Source organism: Hyperoodon ampullatus (genome assembly GCF_949752795.1).
Source record: "Hyperoodon ampullatus genome assembly, chromosome: 12".
Lineage (NCBI taxonomy): Eukaryota > Metazoa > Chordata > Mammalia > Artiodactyla > Ziphiidae > Hyperoodon > Hyperoodon ampullatus.
This window is the reverse complement of record NC_136925.1, coordinates 39,132,335-39,153,738: the sequence shown is the minus strand read 5'-3', so window position 1 is coordinate 39,153,738 and position 21,404 is coordinate 39,132,335. Positions and strand designations below refer to the sequence as shown.

At 38.0% G+C, this 21,404-nt stretch overlaps 1 protein-coding gene across 2 annotated transcripts in view; it reads right to left on the bottom strand.

Annotated features, from left to right (window-relative positions):
• Window positions 1-21,404, bottom strand: part of AFG1L (AFG1 like ATPase) — a gene marked incomplete at both ends in the record, with an annotated part of 204,751 nt that overhangs the window by 54,877 nt on the left and 128,470 nt on the right. For both annotated transcript variants that reach the window (XM_079716465.1, XM_079716466.1), the window contains one exon: window positions 11,165-11,247. In XM_079716465.1, coding sequence (XP_079572591.1) covers window positions 11,165-11,247 — 83 coding nt within the window. The remainder of the gene's footprint in view (window positions 1-11,164; window positions 11,248-21,404) is intronic.

The window sequence follows — 21,404 nt, the reverse complement described above, 5'->3', positions numbered from 1 at the left end:
TAGCAACATGCAATGCTTCATTTTGAATTTGAGACATTTCAGTTTGAATGAAACTTTATACTTCTCATAGAGATAAAAGTTCTTCACTAAAAAATGACAAAAAATATAATGGAAAACAATCATTAAAAGGATGAAAATATTACACTAAAAATATTCACTTAATGTAAAAGAAAAAGGAAGAACAGAGAAACAAGAAGTCATGAAACATAAAGAAAATGAAAAATAAAAGAGCAGATGTAAATCCAATTATATCAATAATAACATAATTTGTGAATGAATTAAACAATTTCATCAAAAGGCAGAGATTGGTAGACTGGACAAAAAAGTTCCAACTATATGCTATATACAGGAGATATGTTTTAGGTTCAAAGATACAAATAGGTTGAAAGTAAAAGGATGAAAAAAAGATACATCATGAGAAAAGCAACCACTACTAATATCAGACAAAACAGACTTTAAAACAACAATAAAAATGTGATTAGAGACTAAAAGGAATATTTTATAATGATAAAAGTATCAATCCATCAGGATGATATAACAATTATAAACATATATGTGCCTAGAAACACAGCCCTCAAAATTCATGAAGCAAAAACTGATATAACTTAAGGGAGAAACAGACAATACAACAGTAATAGCTGGAGACTCCAATATCTAAATTTCAATAATGGATAGAACAACTAGGGAGAAGATCAACAGGAAATAATAAGACTTGAACTACACTATACATAAATTAGACTAACAGACATCTATATAAACACTCCACTCAATAACCACAGAATATACATTTTCTCAAATGCACATGGAACACTCCCAAAGAAAGATTGTATCCTAGGCCATAAAACAGGCCTAAATAAATTTAAAAGAATTGAAATTATACAAAGAATGTTCTCTAATCACAGTAGAGTGAAATTAGAAATTGGTGACAGACAGTTATTTGGGAAATTCACAAATATGTGGAAATTAAACAGCACACTCCTAAATAACCAATGGGTCAAAAAAAGAAATCTAAAGGAAAATTAGAAAATACTTTGAGACAATGAAAATGAAGACATAACATACCAAAACTCATGAGATGCAGCAAAAGTAGTGCTTATAGGGAAATCTATAGTTATAAATGCCTACATTAAAAGAGAAGAAAAATCTCAAACCAACAACCTAACTTCTATCATAAGACCGTGGACAAAGATAAAATTAACCTAAAACAAGTGGAAGGAAGGAAATAATAAGGATTAGAGTGGAAATTCATGAAATAAAGAATAGAAAAATAATATAGCAAATCAATAAAACCAAAAGTTAGTTCTTTGAAAAATTGAATAAAATGGACAAACATTTAGCTAAATGGACTAAGAAAAAGAGAGAAAACTAAAATTACTAAAATCAGGGATGAAAGAGAGGACATTACTACCAACCTTATAGAAATAAAAAGAATTATAAGGGAATACTATTAACAACTGTGTACCAACAAATTAGATAACTTGGATAAAATGGGCAAATTCCTAGAAGGACACAAACCACTGAAGCCAACTCAAGAAAAAAGATAAAATCTGAACAGAAGAGGAGGGATCTCTTCAAAACTCATTCTATGAGGCCAGTATTACCTTGATAGCAAAATCAGACAAAGACACCACGAAAAAGAAAACTACTGACCAATACCTCTCATGAGTATAAACACAAAAATCCTCAACAAAATGCTAGCAAACTGAGTCCAGCAATATATAAAAAGTATTATACAACACAACCAAGAGAGATTTATCCCAGAAATGCAAGATTGATTTAAAATCCAAAGATCAATAAATAAAATACACCATATCAATCAATAGGATAATGGACAAAAACCACATGATCATCTCAATAGAAACAGAAAATGCATTTGACAAAATCCAACACCCTTTCATGATAAAAATACTCAAAAACTAGGAATAGAAGGGAATGTCCTTAATCTAATACAGGGGATCTAAGAAAAACCCAGAGCTAACATCATAATTAATGGTGAAAGACTGAAGTCTTTCCCCCAAGCTCAGGAATAAGTCAAGGGTGTCCACTCTCTATGATAGAATATACCACTTCTATTCAACATTTCACTGAAGGTTCTAGATAGGAAATTTAGGCAAGAAAAATAAATAAAAGGCATTCAGATTGAAAAGGGGGAAGTAAACTATCTCTATTTCCAGATGATATGATCTTATATTTAGAAAATCCTAAGAAATCTACTAGAAACTATTAGAACTAATAAACAAGTTTAGCAAGGTTTCAGGTTATGAGATCAATACACAAAAATCAATTATAATCACCATTGTAAAGCCAATAAAGATGTTTAAAAAAATCAATTATATTGCTATACAGTAGCAATGAACAAACCAAAAAGAAAATTAGGAAAACAATTCCATTTACACTAGTTTAAAACAGAATAAAATGTTTATGAATCAATTTAACAAAAGAATTGCAAATTTTATACATTGAAAACTATAAAACATGTTGAAAGGAATTAAAGAAGACCAAAATAAATGGAAAGACAGCTGTTATGAGTTGAATTGTGTCCTCCAAAAAGATGTTAAAGTACTAGCTCCCAATACCTGTGAATGTGACCTTATTTTGAAATAGGGTCTTTGCAAATGTAATTAAGCTTAGATGCGGTCATACTGGATTAGAGTTGTCCCTAACATGATAACTGGTGTCCTTATATGAAGAGGAAATTTGGAAACACACACACACACACACACACACACACACACACACAAGGAAAAGAGCATATGAAGCTAAAGGCAGAGACTAGAGCAGTGCACCTACAAGCCAAAGAACTCCACCAGCAGCATGGAGCAGACTGTCCATACTGACCAAAAGAACCAAACTGCCAACACTCTGATTTCAGACTTCTAGCCTCCAGAATGAGAGAATAAATTTTTGCTTTCTAAGATATCAGTTAGCAGTACTTTGTATGGCAGCCCTAGAAAACGAATTAAAACATTACATGTTCATGGATCTGAAGACTTCATATTGTAGTCCCCAATGTGATTTACAAATTCAACACAATCCCCATCAAAACTCCAGATGGCTTCTTTGTAGAACTTGACAAGCTGATCCTAAAATTCATACGGAAATTCAAAGGACCCAGGATAGCCAAAACAATCTTGAACACACAACAAAACAAAACCAAGTTGGAGGACTCACACTTCCTAATTTCAAAACTTAGAACAAAGTTATGGCAATCAAGACAGTGTGGTATTGACATAAAGTTAGACAAATAGATCAATGGAATATAATAATTGAGAGACCAGAAATAACCCTTTACATTTACAGTCAGTTGATTTTCAAAAAGGGGGGTCAATACAATTCAGTAGGGCAAGAATACTCTTTTCAACAAATAGTGCTGAGGCAGCTAGATATCCACATGCAAAAGAAAGAAGACAGACCACTACCTCACACCACATATAAAAATAACTTGAAATTAACCAAATACCTAAATATAAGAGCTAAAACTATAAAACTCTTAGAAGAAAACATAGGCATAAATAATTGTGACCTTGGATTAGGCAATAGTTTCTCAAATGTGACACCAAAAGCATAAGCAACAAAAGAAAAAATAAATTGGACCTCATTAAAATTAAAAAATCTTGTGCTTCAAAGGACACCATCAACAAAATTAAAAAAAAAGAATGTGAGAATATTTTTGCAAATCATATATCTGACATGGAACTTGTATCTAGAATACATAAAGAACACTTAAAATTCAACAATAAAAAGACAAATGACCCAATTTAAAAATAGGCAAAGTATGTAAAAGAACGAAATTAGAACATTTTCTTATGTCATACATAAAAATAAACTCAAAATGGATTAAAGACCTAAATGTAAGACCAGAAACCATAAAACTCCTAGAAGAAAACTAGGCCAAACACACTTTGACATAAATCATGTCAATATTTTTTTGGATCTGTCCTCTAAAGCAAAGGAAATAAAAGTAAAAATAAACAAATGGGATCTAATTAGATTTAAAAGCTTTTCCACAGCAAAGGAAACTATTGACAAAATGAAAAGAAATCAATAAAATATAAAACATAAAGCAACAGAGAGAATAAAACAAAGCTGTTTCTTTGAGAAGATGAATAGAACTAATAAAACTCTCGCTAGCATAATCAGAAAAAAAAATAGAGATTTGTACCTTTTAAAAAAAAAACTTTTTATTGTGGAAAATTTCACACATATATACATGTAAAGACAATAGTATAATAAACCTAATGTAACAATCACCCACTCAATACATGGCCAATCTTGCTTCAACTATACCTCCCCTTAATTCTTCGACCCTGGATTATTTTAAAGCACATCCCATACACTGTATTATTTTATCTGTAAATATTTTAGTTTTTGACTATGCTTATGACTAAGTAGATAAACCTATATGTTCCGTGTCATGATGCTAAGAATAAAATTTAATCTGTAAATGTCAAAAATGTCCCCAACGGTCTTCTTCCCTTCCCCAGACTTAAGAATTAACCAGATCAACAGTCTGAACCTCATGAAACTAGATAGTTTCTCTAATTGCCAGAGGCAGAAATCCTGTTCCCCGCCCTCTGAGGAACAGACTTCAGGAAGGCCTAGTCTGGTCTTGTTGAAGAATGGGAAACTGACCTTTGATTCACACTGATTGACAGTGAACATTCAGGCATGTCCTGGGGTTTGTACCTGGTAATTGTACCTGGTGAGCAGGCAGGCACATAGCCAGAGTCTCTCTAAACCACTCACCCAAGAATGATAAACATGACCTGTTGGGATCCTCGTCCTGATCAGGTGCTAAATGTCAGCTTCACAGGCCAGAAAAACTTAAACTTCCAATGAGAATATGCTATGTTGTCTTCTGTTTTACTCAACTGTCTCCATATGGATACGTTTCTGTATCTTTTGCTGCCAAATAAATTTCATATTGTTTACCTGTATGGTATCTTCTCTTCAATACCATCATGGCTCCACTGTGACACCATACACTAGTGTCAGAAGTAGGACTGATATGAATGGAGAAGACTCTAACAGATACATGAGAGAATTCAGGGAACTGAAGGGAAAGTATAGCAGGCCCACGTTTGGCATCTGTCCATAAAAACTTTGGTGTAGGTGACCAGAGATCGACTGTTTCAATGGGGTTATGCACACAGCCTAACCTATGCAGGGACCCTGGGCAGCCTAGTCCATGGAACTGAAACAAATCACAGTCTAAAAGGAAGGGGGGACTTCCTTGGTGGCAGAGTGGTTAATAATCCGCCTGCCTATGCAGGGAACATGGGTTTGAGCCCTGGTCCAGGAAGCTCCCACATGCCGCGGAGCAACTAAGCCCGCGTGCCACAACTACTGAAGCCTGTGTGCCTAGAGCCCGTGATCCGCAACAAGAGGAGCCACCGCAATGAGAAGCCCACGCACCACAACGAAGAGTAGCCCCCGCTCACCACAACTAGAGAAAGCCCACGGGCAGCAATGAAGACCCAGCACAGCCGTACATACACACACACACACACATACATACATAAATAAAAATTTTAAAAATAAAAGGATGGAAGCCAGACTTAACAATTTTCAAGTTGCTTCTATTGGCAGGTTGTTTCAGAGGTTCTTCAGTGGGAACTGAAATAGGAAATGACTGGGCTGGTACTCTGGTGAGAAAAACTAAGATTGAAACTGCAGATTCCAATGTCTGGGGCAGAAACACCTGGAATGGTAATGATGGGGGATGAGAAGAAGGTCCCAAGATGCTCTAGAGACTCTGCTGAACCAGAAGGTGGCAACGTTCCAGGCAGAAGACAGATCTCTGTCAAAGTTTTAGGGATGAGAAGATATGACAAACAAGCTAAGAAATGTTTTAAATTTTCATCAATGGTTGTCCCAGTTGGGGGCAGGGGAGTATGTGTAGGGAATATCACAGGCAAAAAACAAGAAATTTTTTTTTTTTTTGCGGTACGCGGGCCTCTCACTGTTGTGGCCTCTCCCATTGCGGAGCACAAGCTCCGGATGCGCAGGCTCAGCGGCCATGGCTCACGGGCCCAGCCGCTCCGTGGCATGTGGGATCTTCCCGGACTGGGGCACGAACCCGTGTCCCCTGCATCGGCAGGCGGACTCTCAACCACTGCGCCACCAGGGAAGCCCAACAAGAAATTTTTAATTGTGGGGAAGTAAGTTGTAACATGCATGAGTTCCAGCCTTTGTTTTCACAGACCTTTCTTCTATAACAGAGCTGTACCTTGAAGCTGTGTGTTTTTAGCCAGCAAACTTTTTTTTTTAAATGGTGTTCAAAGATATATTCTTAGAAGTAATTTCCTATTTGGAATAGATGTTTCCCAAGTGGAAAATTAAGAGTACTTGAGACATGAAGTTTCCATTGGTAAAAGTATTTAAGAAGAAATTCCTTAAAACTGTTCAAAAGATGGATGAATACATGTACTATGTTAGCCAGGTAAGAATATGTGACTATTTGGGCTGTGTCTGAAAAGTTGTAACATATATTTTTCATCCTTTCAGTATGATCCATAGTCCCCATATACATGGAATTGAAATGGTCTTGAGACAATTTAATTGAGGGATTAAATAACTGAATAACCCATTCACATATAATTTTGTCCAAGTGGTGGATGACTTTGGTGGATAGGAGCCAAATGAAATAAAGGGGGAAAGTCTGGCTTCTTTAAGACTAAAAGTCTGATAAATGTCCCCTGTGAGGAGAGACAGTTATCCCTGGGTCTCTCACTCACCCACATTCTTGCTAAGTATGCCAAGAATGCAAGGCCCTAACCATTTCTTAAGGTGTATTTGCATGGAGAAACCTTGAGGGATGAGGCAACGTCTCCCTTGGGGAAAAAAGCAGGCTTGCTTACTTCTGACTATAAATTGGTACATTCCCCAAACTCAGAGTTCCTCTCCTGTAACACAACTCACTGCCTATGCAGGCATCCATCCGTGCCCTCAGCAAAACTCCTCTTCCCTTCCCTAACGGGACTAGGGAGCAAGGAGGGAACTGACTCAACATGCTATCTGTGCCTTGAGTAATAAAATCCTTTGTCTCTGACCCAGGTTTCTTGTGTCTTCTGCCAGCATTCATGAAATAATAAAGGCAAAGCTATTACTTCATAAGTAGGGTAAAATCAAATCCAAGGCCCAACACCTCCCTCTACCCCTTTTGGTTCAGTTTAAAATATTCCACTGAGGCCATGGCTTCTATGTTGGAGGTAGGGTGTTTGTATGTGAGTATGGTGGAGATATGGTGTTTGAATAGGAAACCTCTCCTCAACTTCCTTCCTTTCTTCTTTTTAGTAGAAAAAAAGAACCTGCACTACTCAGCTCCTGAATGAAAAAGGAAAAGAGACAGAGAGTGAGGGTGAGTCCAAGGTGACCTGACTTCCTCTCTCCAGGAAAACATAACCCTTCACAGAATTTACAGCAAAATGGGCTGGGGCAGCATCCCACGGACCCCTCAGCAGTGGTGCTTCTTGTCAGAAAAGAGATGCTCATTGTTGCATATAAAAAATGATAACCTCTAATGTCACCAGCCCCATAGTAGAGAGCTAATCTGAAGCAGTTAAATTCTCTGGAAGGCACTGGATGGGGCCTCCTTTGGCAAACACCAGGTAATTCAAAATAAATTTACTGGTCCAAGTCTCCACCCAAGTGCAAACAAGAAGCCCAGTGTTTGGTTGACCTGTATGGATTTTGGCAAACCATAGTCCACTCATGGGGAATCTTACTGAGCCCAATCCACCAAGAAACCAGTAAGAAAATGACTTTGTGCTCACCTCTGGGGAGATCAGTTACCACAGAATGAAAAACTGGAGAAACACAGGATGTTTTAATCTATGCAAAAGTTTGGATTTTTGCACTCAAGCTCTGTGGCTTACAACATGCTAAATTTAAATTCTCTTTTGAGTTAGTTTTATGTGAGATTAAAAACTTCTTGGGATGAGCCAAAAGCAACTGGAACTTATTTATAAAGGTACTCTAGGATTTCTAAATGTAATGTGATATAAAACTACGACTGAAATAGATTACATACAAACGTACAATGGCTTGTATGAATTAGTTCTTGTGTAACTCAGACAATATTATGAACTATAGAAATTGTTCCATGTAAAATTTTGGAGCAGTTTTTTAAACCTCTGGTAATTCTTGATATTATATGAATTATGTTTTGGGACATTTTAGATTGGCTTTTGGAAAGTTAGACTAATAAAATACTGAATTAATGACTATTTCTATTTAATTAAAGATCATATATGGGATTCTGCATATATGAAATTCTGAGATAATGTGTGATGTTCCCCTAGAGGGAAGCTAGAATTTTGCTTTTTTTTTTTTTTAGTTGGGGTGCCAGTGAGATTGACAAAGGGAGTAGTCAGGACTTGTATATTCAGGAACCAATTCCAGATGTTTAGGCAGAAGGTAATAAAGAGAAATACATGCTTTAATTGGGCAATATATAGCATGTCACAATAAAATCTGTTATAGAGGGGAAAGTAATGTTTTCCTATAGGAACAAGATAAAACGAAACCTAATTAAATCAGAAATGTTAACATGACCCCAGGAACTTTTCTTTTACTCTTTCATGAAAGAAGTTCTACCCAAGGGCTCATGTGAAACAATACAAATGACATCCGTAGCATCCCATCTGGGTATCTAATACTATTTTCCCACTTCTGAGATGACTTTAGTTCCTAATCCTCCTCAGGCACACGTATCTGCCTTCCCTCTGAGGTGTGCCCCCAGGCTCTATATTCTTGATTATCAGACTATGATAAAGCTCTTTTGATGTTAAATTCATAAATAAATCTACTTTCCTAGGACTTCCCTGGTGGCAAAGTGGTTAAGAATCCGCTTGCAATGCAGGGGACACGGGCTTGAGCCCTGGTCTGGGAAGATCCCACATGCCGCGGAGTAACTAAGCCTGTGCACCACAACTACTGAGCCTGTGCTCTAGAACCTGCGAGCCACAACTACTGAAGCCCGCGTGCCTCAACAACTGAAGCCCACGCTCCTAGAGCCCATGCTCCACAACAAGAGAAGCCACCATGAGAAGCCCGTGCACTACAACGAAGAGTAGCCCCTGCTCGCCGCAACTAGAGAAAGCCTGCGCGCAGCAACAAAGACCCAACACAGCCAAAAATAAATAAATAAATAAGATAAAAATTAAAAATAAAAAAAATAAATCTACTTTCCTTGAAGGTTAAAGAATTTACATATTTTTAAGAAAGCCATTCTAGAGTTTCACAGTAGCCTTTGTAGGTTCTAGTTTTCTGGACTCTAGGACGTTGTTAGATTCTGATTTCCCCCAGTATTTGTTTAAAGTACAAACCTGAATTTTGATGTGTTAGAACTGTATTACATTTTTCAGGAAGACGAAGAGGCAACACAGAGTAGGTCAGAGAGAAAGTGGCTCTGCTGAAGCAAAAGCAGCCTTTCCAACTCCTGTAAATTCCACCGAGACCTCTCTAGCACCCGTAAACAAATTTCATGACTTAGAGTCAGGCAACCATCTTTATTGAAGGAACTTCCCTTTAAGAAAATGTTTTACTTCTTCCACATAAGGATATACTTTGTGGGAAAACAAGGAACAAGGATTTATTGAAAAAGAATAAAAGAAATAATAATAAATTAATTTCTAAGTACCATACATCTGGCACATCAAGAAATAGGTAACAAAGCTTCAGGGAAATCTTGTGAATATCAGAAAAATAAAAAGACCAGAAAGCACAAACATAAAAGAAATGGAGAGGAAAAAGTCCAAGTTAAAGCAGAAAAAAAAGTGTTCTAAGAATTTTTCAAAATTATAAAGTATTTAAAGACAAAGTACTTAAGGGCAGGTGAAGAACCTCCTATAATAATCATCAGAATCTGAATAATAAACTGAAACAGTCCCCCTGGTACACTGTAAAGTATGCAATTTTAATTATGTGATTTTTCTAGCTAATTTCTGCTTCAAAAACAGTAAAGTACTTCTGCTTACAAGGTGGCAGAGACAAGAACTTTTCTGAACATCTCACATGCACGTTGTCATCAAAATTTAAATTAGCAGAAACATGCCTTTGAGTTAAATCACAATTAGCCCTTAGACCTATTTACTGAGAACCCACTAGGTGCCCAACACTAGCAGCATACACTAAACAACACTTTGCATTTGTAAAGCACTTTTTCCTTTTCAGGTTCTCACAAATGACATTTTAACATGTTTAAATGACAATTTAAAAAACATTTAAAATGTTTTTCAGCATTAACTACACATGCTGAACACATCTATTATTATAAATTGCTCCTACTCAGGAGTGTCTGAGCTTTTTTAAAATTAACTAATTAATTAATTAATTTTTTGTTTGGCTGTGTTGGATCTTCATTGCTGTGTGTGGGCTTTCTCTATCTGTGGTGAGCGGGGGCTACTCTTCATTGCAGTGCGCAGGCTTCTCATTGCGGTGGCTTCTCTTGTTGCAGAGCATGGGCTCTAGGCACACGGGATTCAATAGTTGTGGCACGTGGGCTCAGTAGTTGTGGCTCACGGGCTCTAGAGCGCAGGCTCAGTAGTTTTGGTGCACGGGCTTAGTTGCTCCGTAGCATGTGGGATCTTCCCGGGCCAGGGATTGAACCCATGTACCCTGCATTGGCAGGAAGATTCTTAATCACTGTGCCACCAGGGAAGCCTGAGTCTGAGCTTTTAAAAGACAAAATACATCCAGTTGTACTTGTGTATATATATTTTACATAGTTATGTATGGAAGTCAATCAACAATGATAAATACAAACAGACTGACAAAATAAAACACAATTTTCAGAGAGCAGAAATGACACATTTGTCAGAAGATGTCCACAAATAATTAATTACTTGAGCACAATAAAGATATTCTCTTAATACTAGAGTTTCTTAAAAAGGATACTCATTACTTTCTAACCATCTGTCATCACTCTTCCCCAAAAAACTAATTAGGGTTTCCTCCAATCACACATTATAAATCATGCAAATGTGGATGGCAAAAAACACAGTTTAAAGAAGTTAACATTATAACATTTTGTATTTTAAAAATCACAGGCTTTAGAACTAGGCTTTCATTTTCTAATAATTACCCTGCTTATTTTTCTCATCTTTTCCTGATTAATTATTAGATACTAAACTTAGAAAATTAAAATTAAAAAAAAACTTACAGGTAGTAGAGTTCTCCTGCAGCAGGAAGTTCCCTTTTCCGATAATCTATCCCAGAATCTAGCTGGACCGTATTACAGTATTCCTACAATCCAAACACATAAAATATCTTTTTAAACAAATGGTAGCTTAGAATTATAATCTTTCTGCTACCCTATTTTTTTTTTAATTTTTGAAATTTTCCTCAAAAAAATAATGAGTTTAGGACAAAACAATAGAACTCATGTAAGAATCATAAATGTTGCAATATTAAACATTTATTAAGCCAAAAAATATCAGTTTAATAAAATTAAGATGTGTAGCATGCCTTCCTCAAACTTTGCTAAAACTGTGCTGTCAGCAAATTCCCCAAATAACCGCATTAGATTTTTTTAAATTCCAATTTCCATTTCTCTGAAGTGAGAAGCTGGAGGCTATCAGAAAAAATAACTCATGGGTCTTAAGCATCACAATGGGAGACAGTCTAAGAAAGCTGCATCAGAACATTAGCATCCACATTTCAAACTGAATGATCATACTAAAGTGATGCTATAGGTATACCTGCCCTTCACTTCTAAATGATAGCCATTGCCCTTGTTCCTTAGCTCCCTCTCCAGCCATCAATGTCTTCAGAGTTCTTTCCTGCTATGAATGCTTCCGTTCAACCTGAATGGGCCTGTGCCACTGCTGTCCTTGTCTCCTCCCAATTACTCTTTCCTTTCCATCCTCTGGGGTGCATGTATGCATGGAAACTCCCATACACACACACACACACACACACACACACACACACACTCATTCCAGTAGAACAGTGGTAAGCAAGAGTTCTCAGAACAATTCAAGTAACATTTACAGGCTGACCTTTTTGTTTTCATTCGAAATAAAAATCGCATTAAGAAAATTCATGAGGAAAAACCATATTTTAACAACTTTACTACTTTTATTAATGAAAAACTACATTTGGAAGTTAAGGCAATTGTGGTGGATTATATTTTCCAAAGATGGCTGCAATAATGTCTCCATCTCAACAGGTTGTGACGTTGACCTGCTAACCATCATGAAATAGGGTCTAGGGACTTCCTTAGTGGTCCAGTGGCTAAGACTCAGAGCTTCCAATGCAGGGGGGCCCAGGTTCGATCCCTGGTCAAGGAACTAGATGCCGCATGCTGCAACTAAGAGTTCGCATGCCATGACTAAAGATCCCGCGTGCTGCAACTAAGACCTGGTACAGCCAAATAAATAAATATTAAAAAAAGAAGAAGAAGCAGGGTCTGTGCTCCCCACTTGAATCCTGTGGCTATGGTGAAAATGATGCTATACAATAATATGTGATGTGACATTTGAGGCAGCTTCTTTCCTGTTGGCTAGAATACTTGCTCCAGAACCCTAAACTGCCAGGTAAGCATCACCTGTCTGGAAGCAACCAGGAGAGCTTAAAGTAGCCCATAGAGAGGCCTTGAGATGACATGAAGACAGAGGTATTGGACTGGTCTCCAGCTGTTCCAGTTGTAGCCACTGTCACAGTGAGGGAGCCAGAACTGCCAGCTGAGATTTTCTCAAATCCCAGAACCACAGAAACCAGAAGGGATAATAATGTTATTTTAAGCCTCTAAATTTTGTGGTCATTTGTTATGCAGCAATAGACAATCAGAAGAGCACTATCTGGGCACACTTGGGATGTAGCAACATTCTTCCTCCCTGAAATTACATCCTGGGTTGTACTGTTATGCAAGAGCTCTTCATCATCTGTACTACAGGGAAGAGATTGTACACAGTGGCAGCGAGAATGCATTTCCCCTCCTCCTATGCTACAGCTGTTAAGGGCTCAGGGAAGTCAAATAGGATGATCAACCATCCCTCTGAGACTGAGAGTTTCCCCAAGACTGAGGGTTTTTTTCCTGAAAGCAGCACTTTCAGTGCTAATACCACGAGAGTCCTGGGCACACTGGGATAGGTGGTCACCCTCGGAGTGAAGACCAACTGGCCTGGAAGGCTAGAAAAGCTACGGCATTTTGATTTATATATTAGCAATTGTGAATTAGGTTGGAATAAAATAATCCCCAAGAAGAGGCCGCTCCCCTGGGGAGCCTACAAAGCTAAGCTTTTTGACTACACATTTGAAGAACCACCCCTGAAGCTAACAGACTCACGCCACTGTGCAATGCTTGGCCTAAGCAGCCACCCACACCTCCCTAGCTCATCATCCCAAGTGGCTCAAACCCACCCTCAGGGCTCAGGCCCTTAACTCATCTCACCAGAAAGAAATACAGCATTGCCCAAATACATGCATTCCACTCTCCCATTGCCTCAGAGACCTGTAAAAAAAGGGGGGGGGAGGGGGAGGGCTTCCCTGGTGGCACAGTGGTTGAGAGTCCACCTGCCGATGCAGGGGATGCAGGTTCATGCCCCGGTCTGGGAAGATCCCACATGCCGCGGAGCGGCTGGGCCCGTGAGCCATGGCCGCTGAGCCTGCGCGTCCGGAGCCTGTGCTCCGCAACAGGAGAGGCCGCAGTGGTGAGAGGCCCGCGTACCGCAAAAAAAAAAAAAAAAAAGGTATAGCCATATATCTCTCTTCTTCTCAACTCTGAGTTAATGTAGGAAACCTGGGAAAGGAGACATTTCCTCCCCTGACCCCTGCTATAACTGTGGGGCTCAGACACCCAGTGCAAAGAAAGGAGATGCATTTGTTCAGGTAGCACTTCTTTCTCTCTCTCTCTCTGAGGGAAATCTGTCCTGGTTTGGTAAGGGCCAACCATTCATAAGCTACCTATAATACAGACAATATACTATACGGTGGAAAAGTATATTCACGTAAGTGTATTTCCCCAGGTTCTCTATTTCTTTTAAACAACAATTTATCTTATATTACTCAATATTCCTAATTTAGTCAAAAATTATTCTTCTTTATTTTTTTGCTATTAAAAAAATAAGGCTAATGAAAGTTATACAAGCTTCAATTTCTTCTTCTGGGTAACGAACTTCTCTCTCATATGAGTGATTAAACCCTACCGAATGATTGCATTTGTACATTCACTAATCACCACCAAGGAATACCTAATCAGCAGCATAAGAACTATAACTGAAGCCCTTAGATGTTAGCCCTTAATTGTCTGAAAAATACTTACACTCAGCTTATATTTTTAAAGAAAAATAAACCTCAAAATTTCTGATCTTATTCACTTAAGCTAGAGTCTTCAAACCACTGTGCAGAAGGGTGGAGGAAGGTGAAAACTAACTTTATTTCCAAGTTGAGGATGAATCTAGTCAAAAGGGCCTGATCTCTTAAGTAATTCCCTAATTTCCAGGGATATTTACAAGACCTGTGACCTCTTACCACCGTCCAATTCAAATGCATAAAACTAATCAGCCAGCAAACTGAATTTATTTTAAAATGGTTTGTATATTTATGTATACAAAGGACAAATACAATTACACAAGCTAAAAATGCAATTAGGAAACTTGAGGAGGAAAAGGAGGGAGGTTAATGCACCCTTGGGAGCATATTCATGAGTCAAAGGCTTTTGACTTTGAAAAGAAAAATATGCCATTAAACGAACTGTATTCCAACAGTTTGCATTTTCCTCAAGATCTATTGTGTGTATTTTTAGCAATTCTTAATAATACCATTAGAAAAATAGCATCTCACAAAATAACTTTTTATAGCTTCCAGTCTGGCTTTTCCCTTCCCAGTTGGAACAAAAGAACAATAAATATAGTGGAGAAAAATCCTTTAAAAGTACAACATATTAACCTCGTCAGCAAAGACTGAAATAATAAAGATTTGCCTCCCTTAAATACTTCTATTATAAAAGCAATATTGCTTACTCTAGAAAATTTGGAAAAACAGAAAAAACAAAAAACCAACCACGTAAGTCAAAGTTTTATGTTTTACCTAAGTGATGACATTAAATAGGAATTTAAAGATCTAAATTATTGGTGTTCTTCTTGACAGTATTCAACTGTTAGGTTTTATACATTTTTAATAAGTAAGCATAAAAGGAAAAAAGGTTGAGACTTTTTCTAGTTCTAGAATATAAAATATTTTAATAGCTAAGATCTTTTTGCTTAATTATTAAAAAGTGTACCTTTTTAAACTAAAAAAAGAGACACATGCTTATTGTAAAAAATTCAAATATCAAACATATAAAAATAGAAAGTTTACCCCCTTCTCATAAAAAAGTTTGCTTATCGCTTATATCCTTCCAAGTTTTTCCTTTACACCTAGAAATGATGACAGACAGAAAGAGAAATTGGGATCATATTACACACAGTTCTAAGCTTAATCCTTTTTGATACCTTAAAATTTCTGAGAGAAATAACTATTTAAATACTGAAAAGCTATACTGCATACTGTACTATTTTGTTTGTTAAAAATACAATTCCATAAGTAAACAACAAGTAAGAGTACAAAAAAAAATACTGAACCAAAGAAAGGGTGGGAGACTGGGTGGGGATGTCTTTTTAAATTCTATTTATTTTTTGAGGCAGTTATACATTCAAATATACATACTGAAGCAGCTGTACATTCTGACAGCTGCTTCAGTCTCATTTAAAATGATCATGTGATTACTACTTCTAAGATATCAATGATATATAAAAATTCAATACATACTTTTAAGCCTTTTATAATTTAAGTATAACAAATACAGAAAAGTATACAAATAAGTGTCCAGTTCAATCAAGAAATAGAACATTACTAGCACCTCTGAAGCCCCCTTAGTATCCTCTTTTACCTTTCCAAAGGTAACCAGTATCCAGATTCTAGCATCATAGAATTTTGCCTGTTTCTGGAGCTTTATATAAGTAGAATTATATAGTATGTATCCTTTTGTGAATGCGCTCCTTTATGGTTTACAAGATTCATCCATCCACATGTTTTGTGTAGTTGTAGCTTATTGATTGTTGTATCATACCCACAATGTGAATATGCCACAATTTATTGATTCATTCTACTGTTGATGGACATTTGGGTTGTTTCTAGTTATTAGCTCTTTCAAATAATGCAGGCACAAACATTCTTGCACATGATTTTTGGTACATATGTGCACATGCTCTTGCTGGATATATACTGCCTAGAAGAGTAACTGCTTGATCATAGGATAAGAGTATACTCAGCTTTAGTGAATACTGTCAGTTTTCCAAGGTGATTGTGCAACCTACACTCCCACCAGTAGTGTATGTGCATTCGTTAGCATGTATCAGCTACTGGTATAAAGAAATACAATTGATTTTTGAATAGTGCCCTTAGATCCAGCAGTCTTAGAAACTCACTTATTAATGTAATTTTTTGTATACTGATCTCCAGGATGATACTAAAGATGTTCCATATATTTCATAAGTATGCTGCATTGTTTTATTCACAAAAATGTACACCTATGGTTTAACAAGTCCCCTGCAAATTCAATATTTATTTTGAATCATCCTAACAATCATCATTGAATACTATATGCTGGGCACATCCCTGGTAACTGGAGATATAATAATGAATAAGATACAGCTTTAGCTCTGACAGTCTGGTAGAATTCAGATATTTTCCTCAAGTTATCATATTCTGCTCCTCCCAATCATAGACTTAATTTTTCAGAGTTGATTAGTCTAACACCAATTGCTTAGCTATGTGATTTTAGCCTGTTACTTAACCTCTCTGGATGTCAGTTTTCTCCTCCATAAAATAAAGGAATTGAATCATGATGCCTTTCAGTCTAAAAGTCTTAACATTATTGCTGAAGTTCTCTCACTTCAGGGCTAAATTCTTCTTTGGGCTTTTTGAATTTTGGAGTCTACCTCAAGCCACCTCAGCTCCTTTGCTTTCTCGATCATCTCATGCTCCAAAGTAAATAAAAACATTTTTTTTTTCTCCACTGCCCCACTCCTCCTTCCCTGGCTACCCCAGTTGTCTCTGACACTTAAAACACCCACACCCGGGGCTTCCCTGGTGGCGCAGTGGTTGAGAGTCCGCCTGCCGATGCAGGGCACGCGGGTTCGTGCCCCGGTCCGGGAGGATCTCACGTGCCGCGGAGCGGCTGGGCCCGTGGGCCGTGGCCGCTGAGCCTGCGCGTCCGGAGCCTGTGCTCCGCAGCGGGAGAGGCCACAACAGTGAGAGGCCCGCGTACCGCAAAAAAAAAAAAAAAAAAAAACACCCACACCCTATGACTGTAGCAGGTAAGGTCTGTGTCTCTTTTTTTTAATCAAGCAATTTCAGAATTTCTCTCCCCTGCCAAAGGCAGGAAAGGAAGATATTTAACAATTGTGAAGTACCTATTATGTGACTCAACTGTGCCAGTCAACTGAGGTGAATTTCTCATTATAACCCTCACAATAATCATACAAAGAAAAAAGTAATCATTTTTATATCCCTATTTTACAGTTAAAGAAATGTATGAGGGAGGTTACTACTATTTTTTTTTAAATCACTGCCATGGGTTGAGTTGTGTCCCCTGCAAATTCATATGTTGAAGGCCTAATCCTAGTACCTCAGAATGTGACAGTATTTGTAGATAAGAGCCTTTGAAAGGTGACTGCATTAAAATGAGGTGTTTATGTGGGCCCTAATCCAATATAACTGGTGACACAGACGTGTGTGCACAAAGGAAGGACCATGTGAAGATGGAGGGAGAAGAGAGCCATCTACAAGTCAAGGAGAGAGGCCTCAGAGAAAATCAACCCCATCAACACCTTGATCTTGGACTTCTAGCCTCCAGAACTGTGAGAAAATACATTTCTGTTGCTTGAGCCACCCAGGCTGTGGTATTTTGTTATGGTAGCCCTAGTGAACCCATACAATCACTAATACTCTTGTTCCATTAATAAGCATACAGGAAGGCATTTTTTTAAAAAACAGTAAAAAAGGAAATAATAGTTGTGAGATTAAAAAAAAAAAAAAAAAAAAGCCAGGACTGAAGCTAAAACCCACACCTATATATACTTGCTTCTAAGCTGTGCCACAAATCTTACCCTTTCTGCAGCTACAGTTGGAAGGGAAAACAGTTTTCCTTTGCATTCATAGAGCTCCAGAGAGGCCACATAGTTTGTAGGTAGCTGAGCATGATTTGCCCAGATCATTCTTGCCCCCAAATCCATGGTTTTCCCACCACGTCACACTGCTTTATTAAGCAGTCGCCACAGGTTCATTTTCCTTTCACCTTATACAATTTACAGGATTAAAGTTTGCTCCCCAACTCCTCCATCCTCCATACCTGTCCCAAAGTAATTACCTCTGCCCAGTATAAATATGCTAATTGCTCTTCTAGAGATCCATGCTGTATGATGCAATTTTAAAAAAAAATTTTATTTATTTATTTGGCTGTGCCAGGTCTTAGTTGAGGCACACAGGATCTTCGTTGCTGCATGCGGGATCTTCATTGTGGCATGCAGGATCTTTAGTTGCAGCATGTGAACTCTTAGTTGCGACATGTGGGTTCTAGTTCCCCGACCAGGGATCGAACCTGGGCCCCCTGCATTGGGAGCGCGGAGTCTTAGCCACTGGACCACCAGGAAGTCCCCATACTATATGATTCTGTTATGATTTCCTTCAGGTATTTAGTCCAAAACTGTATATGAGATATATGCACCTATACTAAATCTACACTTTAATGGGTTGTATTACAGTAAACTTCCATTATATAGGACATTTTCTATGTTTAAAGTGTCAGGCCAACTCACAGTTCACTGTTTTTATGACCTTTACTTGATCATCTAAACTGATGTTGTCAGTCTTGGAAGGTAAACTCCAAGACAGCAGGGGCTGCCTGCTTAACTAGGGGCACAGCATCATATACTCACGGGCCCACAAAGCAGGGCTGGAGTCCAATGATGATGATGATCTCCCCTCTCTCATGAGTAGAAAAAGGAAAGTACAAACTAATCTCTGATGATTACCCTCTTCTGCTAACTACACATGAAGATTCTGCTCATATTTTAAAAGATCTCATAATAAGACGGCCATAAAACCAGTAAGAGAATTTGAGATGTAAATAAGTGGGTCTATCTTTATCATCAACATCATCAAAGAGCAAACAGTGATATACGGGCGTACCTCGTGCCAGAAACCATTCTAAGCTCTTTATATTCCTCTTAACCACTCTAAAAGGTAGGCATTATTATTAATATTCTCATTTTACAGATGGATAAGGAAATAAAGCACAGAGAAGTTATGAAACTTGCCCATTGTCAAAGAGCACAAAAGTGGTGGACTCAGGATTCAAACCCAAGCATTTTGGTTACAGTGTTCATATCTTAACTACTTTGCCATGTTGCTACCCCAGGATATGTTCAAGCAACCAGGGCTCTTGCTTGGATATACAAAGCAATGCAAAATTCATGTGGGCTTATGGTCACCTTACCTTTGATAAAGGAGGCAAGAATATACAGTGGAGAAAAGACAGCCTCTTCAATAAGTGGTGCTGGGAAAACTGGACAGCTACATGTAAAAGAATGAAATTAGAACACTCCCTAACACCCATACACAAAAATAAACTCAAAATGGATTAAAGACCTAAATGTAAGGCCAGATACCATCAAACTCTTAGAGGAAAACATAGGCAGAACATTCTATGACATAAATCACAGCAAGATCCTTCTTGACCCACCTCCTAGAGAAATGGAAATAAAAACAAAAATAAACAAATGGGACCTAATGAAACTGAAAAGCTTTTGCACAGCAAAGGAAACCATAAACAAGATGAGAAGACGACCCTCAGAATGGGGGAAAATATTTGCAAATGAAGCAACTGACAAAGGATTAATCTCCAAAATTTACAAGCAGCTCATGCAGCTCAATATCAAAAAAAGAAACAACCCAATCCAAAAATGGGCAGAAGACCTAAATAGACATTTCTCCAAAGAAGATATACAGATTGCCAACAAACACATGAAAGAATGCTCAACATCATTAATCATTAGAGAATTGCAAATCAAAACTACAATGAGGTGTCACCTCACATCAGTCAGAATGGCCTTCATCAAAAAATCTACAAACAGGGGCTTCCCTGGTGGCACAGCAGTTGAGAGTCCACCTGCTGATGCAGGGGACACGGGTTCGTGTCCCGGTCCCACATGCCGCAGAGCGGCTAGGTCCGTGAGCCATGGCCGCTGAGCCTGTGCATCCGGAGCCTGTGCTCCGCAACGGGAGAGGCCACAACAGTGAGAGGCCCGCGTACCGCAAAAGAAAAAAAAATCTACAAACAATAAATGCTGGAGAGCATGTGGAGAAAAGGGTACCGTCTTGCACTCTTGGTGGGAATGTAAATTGATACAGCCACTATGGAGAACAGTATGGAGGTTCCTTAAAAAACTAAAAATAGAACTACCATATGACCCAGCAATCCCACTACTGGGCATATACCCTGAGAAAACCAAATTCAAAAAGAGTCATGTACCAAAATGTTCACTGCAGCTCTATTTACAATAGCCAGAACATGGAAGCAACCTAAGTGCCCATCAACAGATGAATAGATAAAGAAGATGTGGCGCACATATACAGTAGAATATTACTCAGTCATAAAAAGAAATGAAATTGAGTTATTTGTAGTGAGGTGGATGGACCTAGAGTCTGTCATACAGAGTGAAGTAAGTCAGAAAGAGAAAAACAAATACCGTATGCTAACATATATATATGGAATCTAAGAAAAAAAAATGGTCATGAAGAACCTAGGGGAAAGATGGGAATAAAGACACAGACCTACTAGAGAATGGACTTGAGGATATGGGGAGGGGGAAGGGTAAGCTGGGACAAAGTGAGAGAGTGGCATGGACATATATACACTACCAAACGTAAGGTAGATAGTTAGTGGGAAGCAGCTGCATAGCACAGGGAGATCAGCTCGGTGCTTCGTGACCACCTAGAGGGGTGGGATAGGGAGGGTGGGAGGGAGGGAGACACAAGAGGGAAGAGATATAGGGACATATGTACAGGTATAACTGATTCACTTTGTTATAAAGCAGAAACTAACACACCATTGTAAAGCAATTATACTGCAATAAAGATGTTTAAAAATAAAATAAAATAAAATAAAAATAAAATGATAAAAAAAAAACAAAATTCATGTGAGCTTATTGGGAAGTTCTTGCAGTACTGTTAGCCTGCTGGGGAAAGTCCTACTTCTGTTGCTCATATTCTAACCAAGTAAGGCATCTAGTCTTGACGATTATCTGGAGAAGCAGCTATATTGCAATGAACAGATTTGTTTATTTATATACAATCTAGCTCCATACAAAAATGATACAGGGCAGCGTTTTAGAGACTCTGTCCAGCTATATTATACC